The sequence below is a fragment of the Antechinus flavipes genome, chromosome 1, assembly GCF_016432865.1.
Source record: "Antechinus flavipes isolate AdamAnt ecotype Samford, QLD, Australia chromosome 1, AdamAnt_v2, whole genome shotgun sequence".
NCBI classification, from domain to species: domain Eukaryota; kingdom Metazoa; phylum Chordata; class Mammalia; order Dasyuromorphia; family Dasyuridae; genus Antechinus; species Antechinus flavipes.
In genome coordinates this window covers 223,245,505-223,266,799 of record NC_067398.1, presented here as the reverse complement: position 1 = coordinate 223,266,799, position 21,295 = coordinate 223,245,505, and the positions used below count along the sequence as shown (strand labels likewise).

General features: G+C 33.2%; 1 protein-coding gene across 2 annotated transcripts in view; it reads left to right on the top strand.

The window, feature by feature from the left end:
• HABP4 (hyaluronan binding protein 4) overlaps nt 1–21,023 on the top strand; it is a 40,106-nt gene extending 19,083 nt beyond the window's left edge. The window contains exons 4-7 of one of the 2 annotated variants that reach the window (XM_051996812.1): nt 3,209–3,292; nt 10,987–11,161; nt 14,759–14,941; nt 18,444–21,023. In XM_051996812.1, the coding sequence (XP_051852772.1) occupies nt 3,209–3,292; nt 10,987–11,161; nt 14,759–14,941; nt 18,444–18,500 (499 nt within the window). In that variant the 3' untranslated portion in view covers nt 18,501–21,023. Of the gene's footprint in view, nt 1–3,205; nt 3,293–10,986; nt 11,162–14,758; nt 14,942–18,443 lie in introns of both variants that reach the window. The other variant, XM_051996802.1, reaches the window with a different exon arrangement.
• Nucleotides 21,024–21,295: the final 272 nt, after the last annotated feature.

Below are 21,295 nucleotides of genomic sequence, written 5' to 3'. Positions count from 1 at the left end.
TGAATATCAAAACATTTCAAAGGGAGGAGGAAGAACATCGTTTACTAAAGTGCACAATGTTCCCAAATGTAAAAATGTTATTGAAGTCAGTTTTAATTAGTGCTGTGCAGAACCAAATACTGTTTTAACTCAAGTCGATGACAAGCATTTTTACTAAGTATCTACTATATGCCAAGTATAATATGTGTTAAATTCTGGGAATCAAAGAAAAGTGAAAGGCATATCCTGCTTTCAAAGAAGTCATAGTTTAATGGAGAAAGTACTTTTGTTCTTTATTTCTTTTAATATTTTTCCCAGTTAAATTGAAAACAAAAGAAACATTTTGCATTTGCTTTTAAATTTTTTTGAGTTCTAGATTTTCTTTCTTATTCTTACCCACAATTAAGAAACCACATGTGAAGTTATGCAAAACATTTCCATAAAAGTCAAATTGTGAAAAAAACATAGAAGATAACTTTTAAACAACTATGTATTCCCTCTTTCTCAACAATGTTATTCTTCCCATGAAATGTTTTATTTGATCAATAATGTCATATATATAATCATATCCATGTATGATAAATTGGAAATAATTTCAGGAAGGAGGCACTGGCCTTAGGGGGAGATCAGAATAGGTGCTATTTGTTTGTTTTGCAGAAGAGTAGGATTTTATTTGAGATTAAAGAAAGCTAAAGAAAAACCAGACTATGAAGGAGAGAATTCCAGACATGAGGGACAGAGAGGAAAGGAGTTGGGAGATAGCAAGGAGACAAGTGTTACCAAATCATGGAAGAGAAGGGAGTAAGATGTAGCAAAACTGAAAAGGTAAGAAGGGCCAGATTATGAGGGGCTTTAAATTCTAACAGGAGATTTTACATTTAATCTTGGGGGGGGGGGATAGGGAGCCATTGGAATTAACTAAATGGTAGGGGTAGGTCAGATATGTGTTTTAGGAAGATTATTTTGGCAGTTGAGTGGATGATGGGTTGGGGAAAGACTTGAGGGTAGGTAGACCAACCAGAAGTCTTTTGCAGTAGCCAAAATGTATGTAATGGGATATAATAAGAGGCTGCACACTAGGGTTTTAGCAGTGTCAAAGGAGTGGAGGATTATACTAGAGAGATGATAATAATATCCAGCATTCATATAGCATTAAGATTTCCAGAGTGCTTTACAAATATCTCACTTTATCATCAAAACAACCCTGGGAGAATAGGTATCCCCATTTTATAGATGGGGAAATAAGCACAGAGATATTAAAAGATCTGCCCAGGATCACTCAGCTAGCTTCTGAGGTTGGATTTGAATCAGGTTTTTCTAATTCTAGATTTGGCACTCTTGTCTATTGTTTGACCTTCCTGCCATGAAGATAGTGAAAACAAAATTGATAAGACTTTTAAACAGATTGGATAATGGGGATGGGCTAGCATGAGAATGAATGAGAAGTTGATGATGACAGACACTTAAGTTGTGAGCTTGTGAAGCTGGGAATGATAGTGTTTCTCTACAGTAAAAGGAAAGGAAGAAAAACATTTTAAGGGAAAGATAATGAATTTGAATAAGACATAATGCCTTGAAGATAAGATGTCTGTAAAATATCTGCTTCCAGATGTCTAAAAGACATTTGGGCATGTGAATCTTTGAGAACTGATGAGATATCACTAAGTGAAATCTTATAAAGGGAGAAGACTCCCTTTATAATTGAGCCCTGTAATAGAAGGTGGACACATACTGTCAGCAGGAATGACCTGGATGAATGAATATTCAGTAAAGGAGACTTAAGAGAATAATCAGACAAGTGAGAATCAAAAGAAATTGTCACAAGAACCTAGAGGGGAGAGTATTAAGAAAATAGGGTAATTGATGGTGCCAAAAATTGTTGAAAGGTTAAGAAGGATTAGGATTGAGAAAGGGCTGTTAGATTTGTCAATTAAGAGATCACTGGTAACTTTGGGGTGGTTTCAGTTGAAGGATGAGATTGGCAGCTAGATTGTAGAATTAAGAAGAGAGTGAGAGAAAGTAAGTGGAGGCACTCATGGAGGGCCATTTCAAGGAGTTTATCACAAAAGGAATGAAAGATAGCAGGTAAGAAGAGATCAAAGTAAAATGTTTTTGATGATGGGGGGAGGGGAGGAATGGGAGTATATTTGTAGAAAGTAGAGAAATAGCCATAGAACAGGAAGAGACTTAAGGAAAATAAGTGAATTGGTAATGATAGAGGAGTAATCTCTTAGAGGAGGTGGCATGAAATGCAATCACTTGAACACACAAGGGGGTTTCTTTTGACAAGAAAGGCCTTTTTATGACAGATGGGATAAGGGAACAGATAGTGGTGGAACACATCTGAGTAATATGATATAAAGAAGGGAGGAGAGGTAGCTCTCAGCAAATTCCCTCAATTTTTTTTTTTCAGTGAGATGATGGGGGGAAAGGGTAGGGTAGCCAAGGTTTCAGGAAGAATGGAAAGTTTTGGAAGAAGCACTGTGGTGAATGGGACACTAAGTAGATTAGGGAAGTGTAAAAAAAGACTTTCTTCCTGCATTGAGGGCCCAATTGAAAAATTTAATAGAAATTTGAAGTGGATTAATTCAGTCAACATAGTTACATCATTTTCACCATCTCTGTTCCACAGCACATGAGTTGTTTGAATTTTAAATAGAAATGTATATTTATTAGTCTGTATGAGCAAAAATAATGTTTCAGAGGTGCTCTTTGTTAACCAGTGATTCTCAAGTTGTTTGAAGTTGACAGACACAATTAAAAATATTTGTTTGTTGCTATGTTGCCTCTTTTTATTCTCCTGTGGATTTTTCTTAAGAGTGTTTTAGTTTATATCATTTTAAAATTCAGTTGTAGAGTGGAATATAATTTTTGTTAATTTTTTACACTACTATAATATCTAATTTTTGTACAGAAGAGAATCTTAGATTACAACTTGTTTTCTTAGAATAATTTATTCTTTATGTTTGAATTCAAAGAAATACAATGATCCTTTTGATTTGCAATGGTACTTGCTAAAGTGATCTATAAATATTCAGTGATATAATATTATTATGGGAAAATTTTAAATCGCTTCTTATGAAATCAAGTAAAAATAAATTTGAAAAAATATAACCTGTATTTCTGATTCATCACCTTTATACATACACATATGTACATTATTCATGTGTATATTATTTTATGGATAACAATAATAATTTTAAATTATGGCCATCTTTTTGTCCAGCAGTGAGTTGGAACAAACTGCTCCTATGGAAGAGACTGCAGAAATAGAAGAGCACCAAGGAGTACCTGAAGGAGAATCTTTGACTAAGTATTATGTTTCATTTAAGTATTCTTAATTTGACTAGGCTCTCAACAGTATTGATTAATTGATACAATAGAAGAAACTGCTAAAAAAGCTAAAAGATAGTCTTTATACTTATTTCACTATTAGCAATATGTATATGTTTGAAGGACCAATGAACCAGCCTTGGATTAACTGAAATCTTTTTTTTTTTTTTTCCATTTATTCATTTATTCCTTGTATCATTTCCTTTTTAAGGGGGGATAGCAGATTTATATTTTGATTTTTTTATAATTCAAAATTTTGTAGTCATGTTTTTCAGAAAGGACCTACTGAGGTATAACATTTAGTATTGTTAATATTAACATTAATGTTATAATAATATTAATATCATCACCGATATTCATAGAAACATAAAGGGTAAAAATTATCCAAAGCACATGCCTCCAGTTGGACAAGTTTAGTGCTAATTCTGGTATGTTATTTTCCTCAAAGAATATTGTTGAGGCACTCAGGTGGCACAGTGGATAGAACACCAGCCCTGAAGTCAGGTGGACCTGAGTTCGAATCTAGCCTCAGACATTTAACACTTCCTAGTTATGTGACCTTGGGCAAGTCACTTAACCTCGATTGCCTCAAGGTATGTGTGTGTGGGGATATATATATATATATATATATATATATATATATATATATATACATATATATATTTTGTTGATGATGTTTATTCTTTATTCCACAAATATTTTCTAATATATACAATTTCCCTCTATCTCCTCCTACTCCCATCAAAACTCTCCATATCCTAAAGAAAATTAGTTAAGCAAAACCATCACAGCAGCTTTGTCCTGTGGCATATGCAACATTCAGCATCTATATCCTTTTCCTTTCTACTGGAGGCAGGTCATATGTTTAATGATGTCCCCTGGAACTAATAATGATCTTTGTCTTAAAACCTTATTTTCTTCTTTTTTTTTTTTTCTTTTTTAACAGTACTTGTGAGTTCATTGAAAACTTTCCACAAGTCTCCCCTCTTCCTTTTCCATATGCCTTTTAAATACATACAATGATTAGCATATAGGAGGCACTTGATATAAATCCTTATTGACTTGATTTAATATGCTACTTTTTAAAAATTATTTATTTTCCCCAGTCACATGTAAAAACAAATTTTAATATTTAAAAAAAAATTTAATTCCAAATTCTCTCTCTTCTTCCCTTCCTCTCATTGAGAAGGCAAGCAATTTGATATAGATTATACATGTGCAGTCATGCTTTGGATTCAGGAATTTTGACTTTTATTGTCTTGCCTACTCCCTCCCTCCAGAGACAGCAAAAGGACCCCTGTAATCTCCTTCTGATCACTTGTTTGATGCTCTTAACTTCTGTGGGTTGAGAGCTTGAGAACCTACTCTGACTGATTTGAGTCATGCCCAATGCCTACTGCCATTTTGCTGGGCATTGGTCTATGCTCAACTCTTAGTTCTTATGTGATAGACCTTTTCTGCTTCTAAGACAGATTTTTCCAACTTCTAAGTTGTCTTCAGCTGAAAAATTCTTTTACCTTATCTTTTTTGTTTTGAGATATTGTTTGAAAGGAAATTTGAAAGAGCTTAGGAGTCCCTTTATTCTCCATCATCTTGGCTCTGTCTCCTTCATCTTTTCTAATCTTTAGTAACCTTATATCCTGTATTTTCTATGACAGTTATATTGTCTTTAGTAGGAATTTTCCAGAACTTTTCTGGTTAGTTTTTCATGTTTTAGTTCTTTACAAATGAACCATTAATTACATGTTTAATTGACCATAAACCCAAAGTTAATAGAATAAACAATTGTCTCTGTACAGAGAGTTCTTTCTTCTTGAAAGTTCAGTGAAGTTAGCTGTTTGATGTCTAAATTTCCCACTCAAGGGAAAGGTAGTGGGGAGAAAATAGAAACAGCATTTGCACAAAAGTTTATCTTGTGCATAAGATTTCCCCCCAACCACACCCATATATCCGTGTTTCCTGAAAGCAGATCTGTTTTTCAATATTATAGAACTAAGCAAATATTTAACAATATTGCATAGTAAGTTTGTATTTTGGCATTTTTCCATAAATACTACTAAAGAAGGGCCTGAAATATTTGGCAATTCACAATTCTCTGTTTACTTCTCACTTAAATGCAGCCTGAAATCTTTCTGGTAACATTTGATATAGTCACAGTTGCACTAAATAAATACCATCTGTTATTATATATTTCATATGAACTGTAGTTTAAAAAATTGGGGTCAGGATTTTGGAAATATTGTTTGTTTATAAATCAGAAGGAATAGCCCTCAATGTCAAAATTGTTTCATTAGAATTTACCTGCTTTTGAAAGGAATTAACCCATAAAGAGAAAAAAAAAACCTTTTTAATGGAACATTTGTTTTAATTTTCTACTATGAGAAATAATTCATTATGTTATTTTTGCTTCATGGTTTTTTCTTCTTTTTTCCCTTTTCTTTTTTCCTTAAATATGTATGCATGTACATACTTTTGTTTTACCCAGAGTAGAATATCCCCTTCTTTAATGTATTTAGATTTGTATTATTGTGAATTTTGCTGCCAACTTGAATATATTGACTTCTTTCATAGGAGACATACTTTTGTCAGATATGTTGAGGAGAATCATGTTGCCAACTCTGTTGTCTTTTTTTTTTCTTTTCTAGTCATGTCTATTTTCTCTTAACATATTTATACTTTGAAAGAAAAAACATATTTATCCTTTGAAACTTGGTTACATGTTCTTTAACATATCTAACGTATTGGTTTACCTGCCATCTAGGGGAGGGGGGCTGGGAGGAAGGAGGGGAAAAGTTGAAACAGAAGGTTTTACAAGGGTCAATGCTGAAAAATTACCCACGCATATATCTTGTAAATAAAAAGCTATAATAATAATAATAATAATAAAACTTGGTTACTATTCCTCACCTCCACTCTTTTTTAAAAATGCAAGGACTCTTATCTGTCTCTTTTCAGTTTTTGCCTCTCTCTTGTTGTCTGTCTCTCTTCTTTCTGTTCTCCCCTCTCCCCCCAAAAAAAGTTGGAACTGTTATAGCCCCTCATGTGGCTGATCCCACTTCTGATCATCACAGGGGATTTGACTCAATCTGTTTCTGACAAAGATTATTATCTATGTTCTCCAGGGACGCACAACACATTGGAGCTGCAGTTAGTACAGATTTCTAATTGGTTTAGCAACCTATAGCTCAGAACTCCAGAAACTATTCACCAGCCTGTCTCTTCAGTAGCACAGATTACAGGCATTTGCCACTATGTTTAGCCCTATGTGGGGTCATGCTTTGGATTCAGGAATTTTGACTTTTATTTATTGTCTTGCCTAACCCCTTCCTCTTCCCCCTCCCCCCCAGCTCCAGTGAGAGCAAAAAGATCCCTGTAGTCTCCTTCTGATCACTTGTTTGATGCTCTTAACTTCTTTTAAGAAGTTTTTATCTTTTGTTTATATGTGATCTTCACTTCTCAATATGTCTTTTTCCTCCCTTAAATATATCAATCCCTTTCAAAAATTAAAAGAGAACAATGACAGCTTTGTAAACCTATCAGTCAAGTCTAACAAGAATATCATAAGATTCTTAGGAGTAGGGATTTTCAAGAGGTAAAAGTTTTAATTGTATTTTTATTTCTAACACTGTGCTTGGCACATAATAGATGCTTAATAAATATTGACTTAATATTTTCCCTCCCCATTTACTCCCAGCAAAGAAAAAATGGCTGGACCAACACTTTTATATCTCTTCAGGTCCAAGCTTGGCCATTCCATTTGTGTTTGTGTTCCATTTTTAATTTTTAGTTTGTTTTGTTCTTTCCATTTATATTGTTGAGATGTGTGTATATTGTTTACCTTAATTCTCTATATTTCCTTTTGGATCCATTCATAGAAATCTTCCCATGCTTCTTTCATATTGATAATTTCTTATGGAGCAGTGATAATCCACTAAATCATGTAAAAGATTTTGCTTTTCCAACTCCTCAGTTGTAGGGATCTAATTTTTTGCTTCTCCAAGGTATACCTACTATCCATATTTTATTGTATATTAGACTCTTTGTCCTCTCCTTCCGTTCCCCCATTTTTTATCTTTCTAAGGCCAGCTTTAGTTTCAGCTAGTCCATTGAGTCCATTGATTCAGGGTCAGTGTTATAATACTGTAAAACACATATAAATCATAAAATGAAATAAAAACAGAGAAGAACTAGTAACAAAGGAAAGCAAAATTTAAAGATACTAATTTAAATAAAACAGCTACTCCTTTGCCTCAGCAGTCACCTCACCAGCTTCTAGGTTTGAAAGGCATTTTCAATAGGGCAGTGGGAATTTGGCTTAAAACTGTAGCCAACTTTAGAGGTGGGAGGGGGTGTGTGCCTTTTACCTCTCAGGCCAACAAAACCACCACCAAGTTCTTTTAAAGAAACAACCTAGGGGCAGCCAATTGGTGCAGTGGATAGAGCACCAACCCTAAAGTCAAGAGGACCTGAGTTCAAATGTGCCCTCAGACACTTAACACTTCCTGGCTGTGACACCCTGGGCAAGTTGCTTAACCCAGATTACTTCAGCAAAAAAAAAAAAAAAAAAAGGCAGCCTAGCTACATAAAGCATGCAGCCTTACCATTTTAGTCATTTTCTTAGTATAATTTCAAATTCCTTTTAATAGTAAATGAGCCAGTTCACAATTCCACACTTAACTTTTAAAGTTTTTAGCATTTTTAAATGCTAGTGAGTTTTTAGTTGGTTAATACTACCCTAACATTTTACATTAGAAAACAAAATCTCAGAGAAATATAAAATTTAAATTCAAAAGAAAATACCAGTTTCAAAAATCATATTTCATTTGGTTCTATAGTACATTTTCAAAAACATTTTCAATATCCAGAGAAAATAAGCCAGGCATAAAAGTTGTCCATACTGTTGTTAGGAAAACAAGGTCCAAAGAAGATATATACGTTCTTGGTTTTCTACTTTTTCACTTCTCAACAGAGATCATAAGAAGAAACTTACTGGAACAAATACCAAAAATCCTTAGTCATGATCTCATTGAGAGGAATAATGCTTTTAATTGAATTCTTTATTTCAGTATTTGCTTTTACTGGCTACATTCGTGGATTCTTCATATTGAGATTGACTTTTCTTTGCACTGGCCTCTCTGCCATAACTCTTGGAATTATACTAATGAATCTTATAGAAGAAATGAAGTGGTTGAGATCTTTTAAGAGTTGATCAAAATAGAACCCAAGGCATGTTGCATGATAGACACCAAATCTCCACCAGACTAGAGTATAACTACAGGCTCTAGCTAGGTTTAAACTTTTTTGTATTAGAATTTCTCTTGATCTGAATTATTTTTTGATTCTTTTTTTTCCTAAGTAGAAACCTCAAAATATCCAGTGTAATAGTTTATACTTCATTTTATGTAGCATACATGTACTTGAAAAGTACATTTGATCAATGAAAATGCACCTGAGGGGCAGCTAGGTGGTGCAGTGAATAGAGCACCAACCCTGAAGTCGGGAGGACCCGAGTTCAAATCTGGTCTCATACACTTAATACTTCCTAATTATGTGACCCTGGGCAAGTCACTTAACCCCAAATTAGCAAAAAAGAAAAAAAAATGCACCTAAAAAACCAGGTGCATTTTATTTAAGAAAAACTTCCAAAGAATTCTTAGTATTGAAAATACTTGTCTGGCAATTTTTCTGTTTAAATTTGGAATTTTGGCATATCATTTTTAGGCATACTTTGAAATCTGCTGTTTCCAAATCTAGAATACATATCCGAGACTATCAAGTGTGTGTTTGTGCTTGCTTTCTCTTCTCCCTCTTTCCCCTGCCCCTCGAGTGTGTCTGTCTCTGAATTCCAAGATGAGATGGTCATTTACCCAAGAATTTCTGTTATTCTTTCTGTAGCAATCATTTAATCCTTGTTGATGAAATCATCAGATTCAAAATAGAAACTTTTGCTCATTCTTCCACAAATTTAAAATGGCATAATTGTGATACTATTGACAACAATATATTCTGACATATTTTTTAACTTGTAGTTGCTAACTATGTATTCACTCCTACTGAACATTAGGTCACTGCCAAAACATCTAATAATGATTCTTTTTAGTGTTATATCAACTGAATAATTCTTAAAACTATTATGGAGGAGCTATCATTTTGGCAGTTTTTGGTCTTACTAAGTTGCTTTTGAAATCATGATCTACTTTAAAAGCATTTTAAATATATAATCTTTATCCAATCATTTCTGACAGTATTATACTTTATTATTTATCTCTTATAAAAACAAGCAAAAAAAAAAAAAACAAAAAACGAGCAATCTTTTGTAAGCATGTATTTCTGAGTGAAAAAAAGTAGAGAAGTTTCTGTGTTAGGTTGGTAACCCTAGGGAAAAAACTATTATCTGTTCTAAAATTCATGTTCAAAAATGCATCATCTTATTGCTTTTCTACCTAGTTGGTACTTTCAATTCAGGATCATTTGTTGTACCCAAATGTGTAAGATAGTATTATGATTTTTAAACACTTTAGTATTTTTTTCTTTTTCAGTTTAATATGTTTAGTTGAAATCGGTGATTTTTCTCAACTAGTGTTTTATTGTCTGTTTAAAAGATTCTTGGATGCATAGAAATCTTTGAACATGTTTTGTGAAATTAACATTATTCTTTGACATTGTAAATAATTTTTAATATTTCATTTGTCTTCTTCCCAGCCTTCTATTGTGAAATCATATAGAATATATGCTGTGTTAACATTCTTCATAATGGGACCTCTCACATTTATTTTGTGTTTAATAGTTTTCTTCCTATATACTGGCTTTTCTTTTTCTTTTTTTTTTTTTTTTGAATTTTCATTTTTTATTTTTAACATTCATTTAAAAAATTTTTGAATTCCATATTCTCTCTCCTGCCTACCACACCCCACCCATTGATAGGGCAAGCAACATGATATCAATTATACATGAGAAATAGGGAGCAAAAAAAAAAAAGAAGAAGAAAAATAAAATAAAAAAAGTATGATCCAGCCTGCACAGAGTTCTAATTGCTGGTTTATAAAACCTGCAAATCATTTACCCTTTCAGCTTCATTGGATTTTCTGATGTATTATCCCTAATCTCCAGACCTAGTAACACAGAATCATAAAAATTTTAGAGACAGAGGTACTTTTATAATGCTTTTTATCTAGAAGTAGATCTTTTTTGATAATAGTCTATGAAGTATCCCAGTAATTTCTCATTTTTGCAGAATCTTCTATTTTGTCCACTTAGTACATTTTTTTCTTTTAAAACATACTACATCATTCTCAAGAGAATCTTTAAAAAAGCAGACATTTTATGTTCAGTTTTTATTTCACATGTGTGATTAATTTTTATTAATTTTATTGGGGGGGGCATTTTATGCTGTCTTATCTTGAGGATGGGTATTTTTGTAACATTATTGTCATGGAGTTCATGTTATGTCTATCTTCATTATATCACCTGAAGATGAAACTATGATAAGAAAGCATGAAAAACAAAAATTCAATGGGAAATTATAATTAAACATTCCCCTCTCCCCACATTAGCTTATGCATAATGTTTGTGTGATGATTAATATGTGAATAGTTGGCCAAATAAAGTATCAATTTTCCTTTCTTTTTTGATATATCACTAATAAATTTCATCTTTACAACTATAAATTTTTAGAGTTGCTGAAGTTGGGGAACTAGTGGAAGAATCTCAAGTTCAAGAAATGACCTTAGATGAATGGAAAAACCTCCAAGAGCAAAATCGACCAAAGCCTGAATTCAACATCCGGAAGCCTGAATCCACTGTTCCTTCCAAAGCAGTGGTGATTCACAAGTCAAAATATAGAGATGATGTAAGTATTGCCTTTTAACTGTAGAGACAATTCTAATTTTTTTCAGGTACTTCCTTTTTTCTGACAAGTTAGCATTAATAGCATTTATTCTTTTTTAAAAATCACTTATTATAAAATTTATAATATCTGTTGGAGTCAGAGAGCTTAGGTTCAAATTCTACCTTCAATGTTTATCACCTATATGACATTAGGCAAATCACTTACTTTTTTGAACCCTAAAATAAGAGGGCTAGACTAGATGATTGCCAAGATTCCCTCTGCCTGAAATTCATCATACTCTGGTTTCGTCCCTGCTTTCTTTACACAAAAACTCTCACTTGTATAATAACAAAGCATAAAAAAGAGGGAAAAAAACAATTCATCAAAACCAAGCAACCAAGCTTGACAAATATGTATTGTCTATTATCCATACAGTATGTAAAAAAAGACAAATCATCAAAGGGACATAGTGACTCATATCTTCATTATTCTTTAAAAGTAGAGTTTTTTTCCACTGAAACCTTGAGTCATATGGCTCTATGAGACTTAACACATGTGGATGTAGATGTGTGAATACTTTCTATATTTAGAGGCACAGAGAAGGGTATGAGGTACAATCAGAATAGCCTTACCATAGTGTCTATGGAAGGAAGTGACTTTGGAAAGACAGATTGGAACCAGATTATGGGAGACTCCAAATGCCAAAAAGGCATAATATTTGATCATAAATCTAATAGGGACTTACTGGAGTTTACTGAGTGAAGAAATGGCAATGATCAGATCTGTACTTTAGGAAAATTACTTTTTTTATTAGGGCAGCTAGATGGCTAAGAGCACCACCAGTTCTGGAGTTAGGAAGACAAGTTTAAGATCCTGCCTCAGATACTTACTGGCTTTGTGACCCGTTGGACAAGTCACTTACTCTGTTTACCTCAATTTCCTCATCAGTAAAATGAGCTGGAGAAGGAAATGACAAACCACTCCATTATCTGTGACCAGAAAACCCCAAATGAGGCCATGGAAGTGCCAGACGTGGCTGAAATGACTGAACAACAATAATTGTTACTGCTATTACTACTGCTACTAGAACTCTTTTTTTTCTTTCCAGCTGTGTACTCATTTTGTAGAGGCTACAGAATACTATACTGCCCTGTAAAGTCAATTTGTGTAATAATTTTGAAGACAGAAAAACTTTAGTTTTTTTTTTTTTAAAGGCCAATAGTTTTATTACTAGATGGTTGTCTTGATGTTCAGTTTCATACATCCTTTTTGTTTGGGGACATGAATTAAAATTTCTTCTAAGGTAAAAAATGTGTTTAGAATATAATATGTAGCAGGTGATATTCGAAAAAATACTACTTCAGAAATTCCTGCTCCTTAATCTGATCCAATGTTATATCATTCAAGATGTGAAAAAAAGCAAGATGAATTAGGGATCCTTAATGTAATGAGGAAAATTATATATTATAGGTTTCACTCAGACTTGAAAAGGATTTGAGACTTATGTTTGGAATATGAACCCGAATCTTTAAATCTTTCCCAAAAGAAAACAGGATAGGTAAGGGATGTGGGTGTGTGACATGGAATAGCATTACATATTAAGAAGATAAATTCATACAGTAAGTTCAGGAAATAGTTTGGGGGAAGCATGGTGAAATGCATTAGGCTGAGGATGAACAGTGTTAGCAGTGGCAAGCAGGATTGATACTGTCATCTGGATATAAATTACAGGTCCCTTGGACGGAAAGTTTTCTAGGCAAAAGATCATAAGCTTAATATGTTAGAATTAAATCATAGGAAACTTTCAGGTATCTAGGTGCTTGTTGCAGCTGAAATTTTAACTTGATGATCAGAGCTTGATTGCTGGGGTAGAGATGAAGGCTACTGGGATGGAGAGGAAAGAGGGAAGGGTATCTTAGCATTTATGAAAGAGAAGAAAGCCAGGTGCTGTCAGACAGGGTCTTAGATTAGGTGAGATCATGTATCAGAGGGTTTAGAGAAAGGAAAGCCTGCTCTTGTGGTCTAAAACTTCAGGGGAGAGAAAAGTTCTGTTGAGAATAGAGAACTTGATAAAAGAAATGATTGTAAGGTAGAGGGAACTCTTTTTAAAATTTTTTCAAAAATCAAGCAGAAAAGAAAAGTAATAATGTGCAACTGAAGATAAATACAAAGAAAGATCCAATTGTATAAGAACAGTGAGGTATGTTAAAGCTCAAATGAGGAAATTAAAGGAATTTGACATGAATAGAAGCTTATGAGGAAAGTTAAGTACAACAAAAAGATCTTTCCTTATAAGCCATTATTACAGGAAGAAAGAGTCAAATAGAAAGGAATGGATGGGACAGTAGTAGTGAACAACAGAAAAGATGGAACTGACCTGTCCTGTATATGAGCATGTGAACATATGTGCATATGCAGGAGAAAGATCCCTGGGAATGAAAAGGATAGAACAAAAATAACTGGGAAATAAACTGGTAATATTAAAAAAAACAATCTCTTCAAGTTTTGGTTCCTATCAACTGCAATTCTGGAGTGACTTAATAGTAGATCACATGTTGTTCAATATTTTTTATTTTTTTGCTGAGGCAATTGGGGTTAAGTGACTTCTTTAGGGTCATATAGCTAGGCAGTGTTAAGTGTCTGAGGCCAGGTTTGAACACATCCTCCTGACTTCAGGGCTGGTGCTCTATCCACTGCGCCACCTAGCTGCCCCAATTACTTTTTTTTTTTTTTTTTTTTGCTGAAGCAATTGGGATTAATTGACTTGCCCAGGGCCATACAGCTAGGATGTGTTAAGTGTTTGAGGCTAGATTTGAACTCGGGTACTCCTGACTTTAGGGTTGGTGCTGGATCTACTGTGCCACCTATCTGCCCTCAGTATTAAGTATTTATTAAATAACTATTCTTAAATAAAGTATGCTTCTAGCATAATATATATTAGATTTATAGCATATACCTAAAAACAATATTTATAAATAGGAAATAAATTCAAAAATTTTCTTTTAAGATAGGAATTGAAATATTTAGATGATATAAATGTACATGGATATTTAAACATTTATCTTAACTGATGCTGACGCTGTCTGATTTTAGAATGACAGGTTGGGGGAAACAAAGGGAAATTGTAGTATTGTATTATTTGTAATACAAATAAATTGTATTACAATTTATTCCTTAATTAAAATAGCAACAGAAAAGATTGAAGATATAATTGTACAAACTGTACAGATACATTTTTTGAAAATTCATGTAATTTTCACTGTTTTTGTTGTAGTTTGCTTGCATTTTATTTTGCTTCTCTTTTTACTGGTTCGATTTTGATTTTTTTGTGTGGCATGATAATTATATAAATATGTATGTATATATTGGATTTAACATATTTCTACCCTTTTTGGCATATATTGAACTACTTGCCATCGAGGGAAAGGCATGGGGGAAGGTGAGAGGGGGGAGTAGAGATTGGAACACAAGGTTTTTCAAAGGCTAATATTGAAGAATTGTCCATGTATATGGTTTGAAAAATAAAAAGCTTTATGCATAATATAATTGTTTTGCTTAGTGTGATAGAATTAGATGAATTTGAAGGTATAAACTTTTTAACCCTTTGATACTTTTTAGATGATAAAGGATGACTATGAGGATGACACCCATGTTTTCAGAAAAGCAGCCAATGACATCACATCCCAGTTGGAGATTAATTTTGGTAATCTGCCTCGTCCTGGACGTGGAAGCAGAGGTGGTACACGAGGTCGAGGAAGAATCAGGAGGGTGGAAGAATCTGGATCAAGACCAGAAGTTGTGGTAGGTGTTCTGTTAATTTAATGAGTACTGAATTATTTTGTAAAACTTGTGAACATTGATCAACATTTCGGTTTGCATGTAAGTGTGTGTGTGTATGTGTAGCTCAACTACTTAATTAAAATAGTGATGAATCTTTTAATATCTTCAAGTTATCTTTATATTTTGTACCTTTTCTTTCTTTCCTAATTGTCTGACGTTTCAATGTATAAAAAGAAGGCACCAGATGATTCAAACTGTATTTTCATGTGCCTGATAATAATTTCAGCCCTAGTTATAGGGAGTCCAAGAATTCTTGAAGAATAAGCAAAACTCATTCCTTTCTCAAATTAAATGAAAACCTCAAGCTTGATAGCAAATCATGTTAGCTAGGGTATCCTTACTGATATATAAATAGGTTAATGGTTACTATGATTAATAGCTTCTATTATGTTATAGTGCCACCTTGTGGGTATCTTGCTATTCAATTTATGAACTTTCACCATGCTAACTGCTATATTAGCTATAGATTATAAAATATATTAACAATTTTTTGACAATGTTTGAGTAAAAGAAAAGAGGTATTAAAGGTAATCATAAGGTTCCAATTAGAAATCTAGTATCAAAATGAAAAATGCTTCCTTTGTGACATTGTTTCAGTACTAAATAATTTTGAATATTAGAATTAGAAAAACTTTAAAGATCAGCAAGCCTGACTTCCCACCTAGTCCCAGAATAATACATCACTAAATTATTTAGCATTTGCTTGAATGATACTAGTTAATTTTACTGGTTAGGTAATTACATCCCCAAGTATCTTAAATTTTATCTTGGAGCAAAGCATTAATTGTTGTTAAGATTTTTAATTGCACTGTGAATAAATGTACAAATGACCTTAGATAAAAATGTATGCTTTTTATTCAGTTTGATTAACCTACAGGCTTCATTTTTTGTCTTCTGTAGCTACAAAATAAGTTTTATCTCTGGTCCTTGAGGTAGCCCTTTAGGAATTTAAAGAGAACTATCATGCTTTCTTCCTCAGTCTTTGCCTAATAGTTCTCCTTTCCAAATATTTCATCCACCCATCCCCAATTCCTTTAGTTTTTCTTGTGATGACATAATTACAAGTCCTATCATCATTCTGTTTTCCTTTGACATATTGACTTGTTACACAAGTGCCAGCCTGAACTGGCTCATGAGAGGACTGTTAAATTTATAGTATGGACATTTATACCTTGGAAATACCCAAATACTACAAATAACGGTTTGAATATATTGTTTTGTGTAGACTTCTAGACTCGTCTTCAGCAGCAGTGATAAAAACAAAGTAGTAGTTTCACGACCTTTATTTTTTGCCCAATACTCTGCCATCTATCATTTATGTTATTATCTTAGTTTTGTAGTACCTGTGATTTAGATAAGTATACTATGTTGATGATTACTTGTAGGCAATGTTGTAAAAAAGGTTTCTGGGTTAGTTATAATTGGTACTGAATGGTCTTCGATGTGCTTTCTAATTCTTAGTCTGTACTAAAAAAAAAAAAAAATCTCCTTAGTCTTACTTTTTCTTTTTTGAGCACATCCTAGAATTTTATCAAATTTCATTGTCAAGTTCTCTTATCATTTAAAATATCCCTCTTCTGAAATTTAAATGTTTTCCATTTACCAAGTATTGTGGCTACTTCTTTAGTTTGCTATAGTTTAGCAATTATAACTTTTAGTTTGAAGTCAGATGAATTGAACTTATTGCACATACCTACCAAAGTGTTCTTCCTTAATTAAGTGAGATCATTTTATCTTACTTTGGAATCCTATTATATGGTGACAATTTTTGTGTTCTTTCTCCAAAACAAAAGTAAAATTAAGATTTACAAAGTCATATCAGTCAGTAAGCATTAAGCACTTTCTTTGCACCAAGTACTGTATTAAATGCTGGAAATTCAAAGGAAGAAAAAAAAAAAAAAGCCCAGACTCTCAAAATAAAATAACCCCTCAGTTCTGTCCATACTAATTAGGATTCAAATTCAAAAGGATATCAATGTGTTATTGAGATTTAACCTCACTGGGCTTCATTTTTTGAACAAAGATTATCTTTTAGATCTATTATAGCTCAAATATTTTGATATTTTGTAATTTAGGCCTTTTCTTGATCCCAATATAATTATCTTTACTAGCTTGTAGTATTTATAACAATCCCAAGGTTTATTCTGATCTTTTTTTTCCCCCTGACTTTTTTTTTTTTTTTTTTGCTGAGCCTTGTATTCATTCTCAATTGCCTTTTCTTTTATAGATCTTTTAAGTACTTCTTTCCAAACCATCTCACTTTCTTTCTTATCAGAATCATTTCACATTACCAAAATGGTTTTTGCTTTTTTTTTTTTTTAATTTTTGGAGGGCTGCTTATTTTTCTTGAATTAACTTCTTTGCTATATAGCCTTGGAATTCTTTCTTTAAAAACAAATATTTTATTGATGCTTTTAAAAACATTGCACTTCCAATGACTCTATAGAATCCTCAGAACACAGAAGTATACAAATGAACTAAAATAGGGATCATATCCAACAATGTATGCCACATTTCCATAACTTTTTATCTACCAAACATTCAGGGTGTTTTTTAAGTTACTTAAAAAGCAAAAAGTATGAGACACTCTTTTTGGTAGAAGGAATAATTGTTTGAATGGGAAGAAGGACAGAGTTGATGGAAAAGCTTGGGGAGAGGAGAGATTTTTTTCTTTCCTTCCTTTCTATAGAGATGATCCATGTGATTTCAGGCCTCCTTTAGTGTGAAACAATCACACAAAAGATTTTGGAAAGTTACAGTCATCTGTAAAGGAGTTGGCACTTACTTTTTCTCTTTGCCTTTTTTCCCAAAGAGTCTGGAGGATCTGTTACTTAGATGTCCTCTCAAATCAGGAAGGAAAAAGGTCTCTGCTCTCCCAAGCTTTTGTACTAACTCTGCCTCTCTTGTAGAGGCTTGCATTGGGGAAGAACCACTCACTCTCCCAGGGAGGAGCGTCTCACTTAAGCCGGGCACACAAAATGCCTCTGGGTTTTGAGTATTCAAAGTTAAAAAAAGATCGCTGGATTTGATTTCTTTCATTGCTGTGGATTTCTTTTATCTATGACTTTTTTATGTTCAGATACATAAACATGCCTGGAGGCAATCAGCACTGGAATCAGGAATTCTTAACTTCTCATCTCCTTCTTCTTCCCCTACCCTTTTCCATTCAGCTATTGGAAAAAAGTGAAGTCATGTTTCTGGAAAAGTTTCTCTATCTTTCCTTCTTTATACCTGGAGCTACTTTTATAAAAGTTTTCATGTTGTGTGCAAATACTCTAGATCCTTTAGACTTTGTACATCTTATTTCTTAGGTGTCCATTATGAATAAACACGTTTCCAGGTGGCTGAGACTGGGAATTCACTTGTTTTAGAATTCCCATTCCAATGACTTGTAATGTGTTCCTCTTAAGATTAGATGAAGGACAACATGCTAATTTTGAGAAAATTTCTTTTTCTTTTATAGACACAAATCATTGCTCCAAACCCAGATGACCCTGAAGACTTTCCTGCTTTAGCTTGAAAGAGCCCTCGTTTAACAGCATCATAAAGTAGCTTTGGCACAGCTATGGGAAAAAAAAAAAAAAGACTTTCCTTGCTATGGGGAAGAGGGATAGTCTGAATCTATGAAAACAATAGAAGTTGCTTTTTTCCCCTTGTAGTGTGAACTTGTTGCACTTTTTGATTTGGGAGTTTGAGGTAGGTGCAATCCAGAGATTCCTAGAGCATGAGGTTCTGGGGTCATTAAGAACCTTCTGCAAGAAGGTGAAGGGATGATGATCATTGTTATACTCAAGGGATTTCAAATAAAGTTCAAGAATGATGTTTAAGATGTGTATATAGAGAATATATTGAAAAATTTTCACCAAACTAAGAGTAATATCAGCTATAAATTATAATAGTCCATAGTTCAGGCTACATAAAGCCCTGTAGATACTTGAAGGTTTATTTCCCTTCAATATTAAATTATATATAACTTGGACAAACTTAAATAGAAATAGAGACCCCCCAAAAAAAATAAAATACAATTAAATTAATGTTTTTTCTTATGTATTTGTAAATGTTATATCTCCTAAATGTTTTTAGTTGTTTTTTTTTTTTCATTTGCCAAGTTAACTTTCAACTTTACCCTAAAAGACACTTTAAATTTTCTATTATGCAAATATTGGTCACTACCTCATGACATGCCAAATTTTTCAAAGAGGTCAGAGGTGATTGGGCAGAAGGGAGGAAAAAGACCAAACCCAGGTAGGCTGTAGCTTTTAACAGTGCCTTGATTCATGTGGTATTTTCAATAATGTTATGTCTTGAAAGCCAAGAAAATTTGCTTAATGCATGTATGAAAATGTTTGCATGGTCTCTAGCCTGAGGAAGAGTAATTAAGTTTGATGTGTGTGTATGTACACACACACACACACACACACACACACACACACACACACACACCCAGTACCTATTGAGCCTGCAACAAATAGGGGAAAGGAAAAGGAGATGAAAAAGGAGAAAATAGTTGGTTGTAGCAGTGACAAAATTTATCATACTTGTGATAGTTTTTGCTCCCTCTATATATAGTTTTATTGCTGCCTCCTGGAGTCCATGCTACTCCAAGCTGCTGCTACAGAAGATGGGAAAATCATTACCTGCTACTGTCTCCCAGCCTCTCCTTTATTCTGCTCCCTTTCATAAAATTCAGCAAGATTCATTGATGTTTTTGCCATAACAGGGAAGAATGTGAATGAAACTACTTCATATTTCTCTTTTATTCTTCAGCATTATATAGGTGAAAAGAAGAGGATGTTAAATTTCTATTCAAACAAAAACGTGTTTAAATTCAGTTATTCAGAATATTTTAAAATTATAACCTAGCTCACCTAATTTTTAGTCCTTAGATATTAAATTCATATTTGGGTACTAGGATATGTTAACAGATTTTGTATTATTTCCTGCATTTGGTAAACCACAACAAAATGACTGTTAAGATGAAATAAAAAGAAATCTAGAAGGATGAATGTCCCATTCTGGATTATCCATTATCATGTTGTGGGAACAGTACTATTCCCATTTAAAGTTGTCATAATAACTTCTCCTTGCCTTGTTTCAGAATTGACTGATAAAAGCCCTGTGGATGTAGGTTACATGTGCTCACCTAATTGATTAAGTAGGTGAGCACATGTATTTAGCCAAAATGCTATATGCTTTTCAAACCTTAAAATGCTGTATCATGCAGTTTTTTCTCAGATGGGAGACTTTGCCCATAGCCTTGGAACAAATGTAATTTGGGGGAATCATGCTTTTCAAAAATGCCTGTTGAAAAGTTTTTTCATGTACTCTGTTAAACTAGGACTAGCCAGCTGGGTATGTAAACAAGAATTATATGTATACGATGGTTTTGTTTTAATTTTCTAGTCTACTATGAGGAACTGTGGTTCCCAGGGAAAATCTGAAAACAGGGAAATTTCTATTCATTACTTTATTGTAGCAGTAGAGGATGAGTCTATGAGGAGGAATAACAATTTAGCTGAATATATTTGTCATAATTTTTTTTAGCCTCTACGTGGGTTTGAAAACAGATCTGTCACTTGCCAACCTATTTCTAGGGCAGCTGGTAATAAGTTTTTCTTTTTACAACACAAGAAAAAGGCAAAGTTTCCCAGGAGGCATATCATTGGATACTGTCATGTCTATTTCTTAAAATAGTTTTTTCAATAAGATCAAAGTGATCTAGAAGCCCTTCAGGCTTTTTAAATTTGTAGCAGTAGAATTCAAAAGTACACGAAAAGGGAAGATGGTTTGGTTTAAAATAACAATGGAAAAACTGCAATCTAGATCAAGGGTCCTTTATATAGGAACCTGAAATTTTTTTTTTTTTTGATAACTTTTCAATGTGATTAGTTTCCTTTGTCATCACATGTATTTTATTTCATGTATTTACAGATATTCTAAGAAGTCCATCACACTAAATTAAAAAAACCCAGATCTTGATGATTTCTGGTGTATATATTTATATAAATAAATCATAGCTTAATTGCTTGTTGACTGGCCACAATCTAGTTTTTTTTTTTTTTTTAATTTATAATAACTTTTTATTGACAAAACCCATGCGAGGGTAATTTTTTTACATTATCCCTTGCACTCGGTTCTGTTCCGATTTTTCTCTTCCCTCCCTCCACCCTCTCTCCTAGATGGCAAGCAGTCCTATATATGTTAACTACGTTGCAGTATATCCTAGATACAATATACGTTTGCAGAACCGAACAGTTCTTTTGTTGCACAGGGAGAATTGGATTCAGAAGGTAGAAATAACCCGGGAAGAAAAAC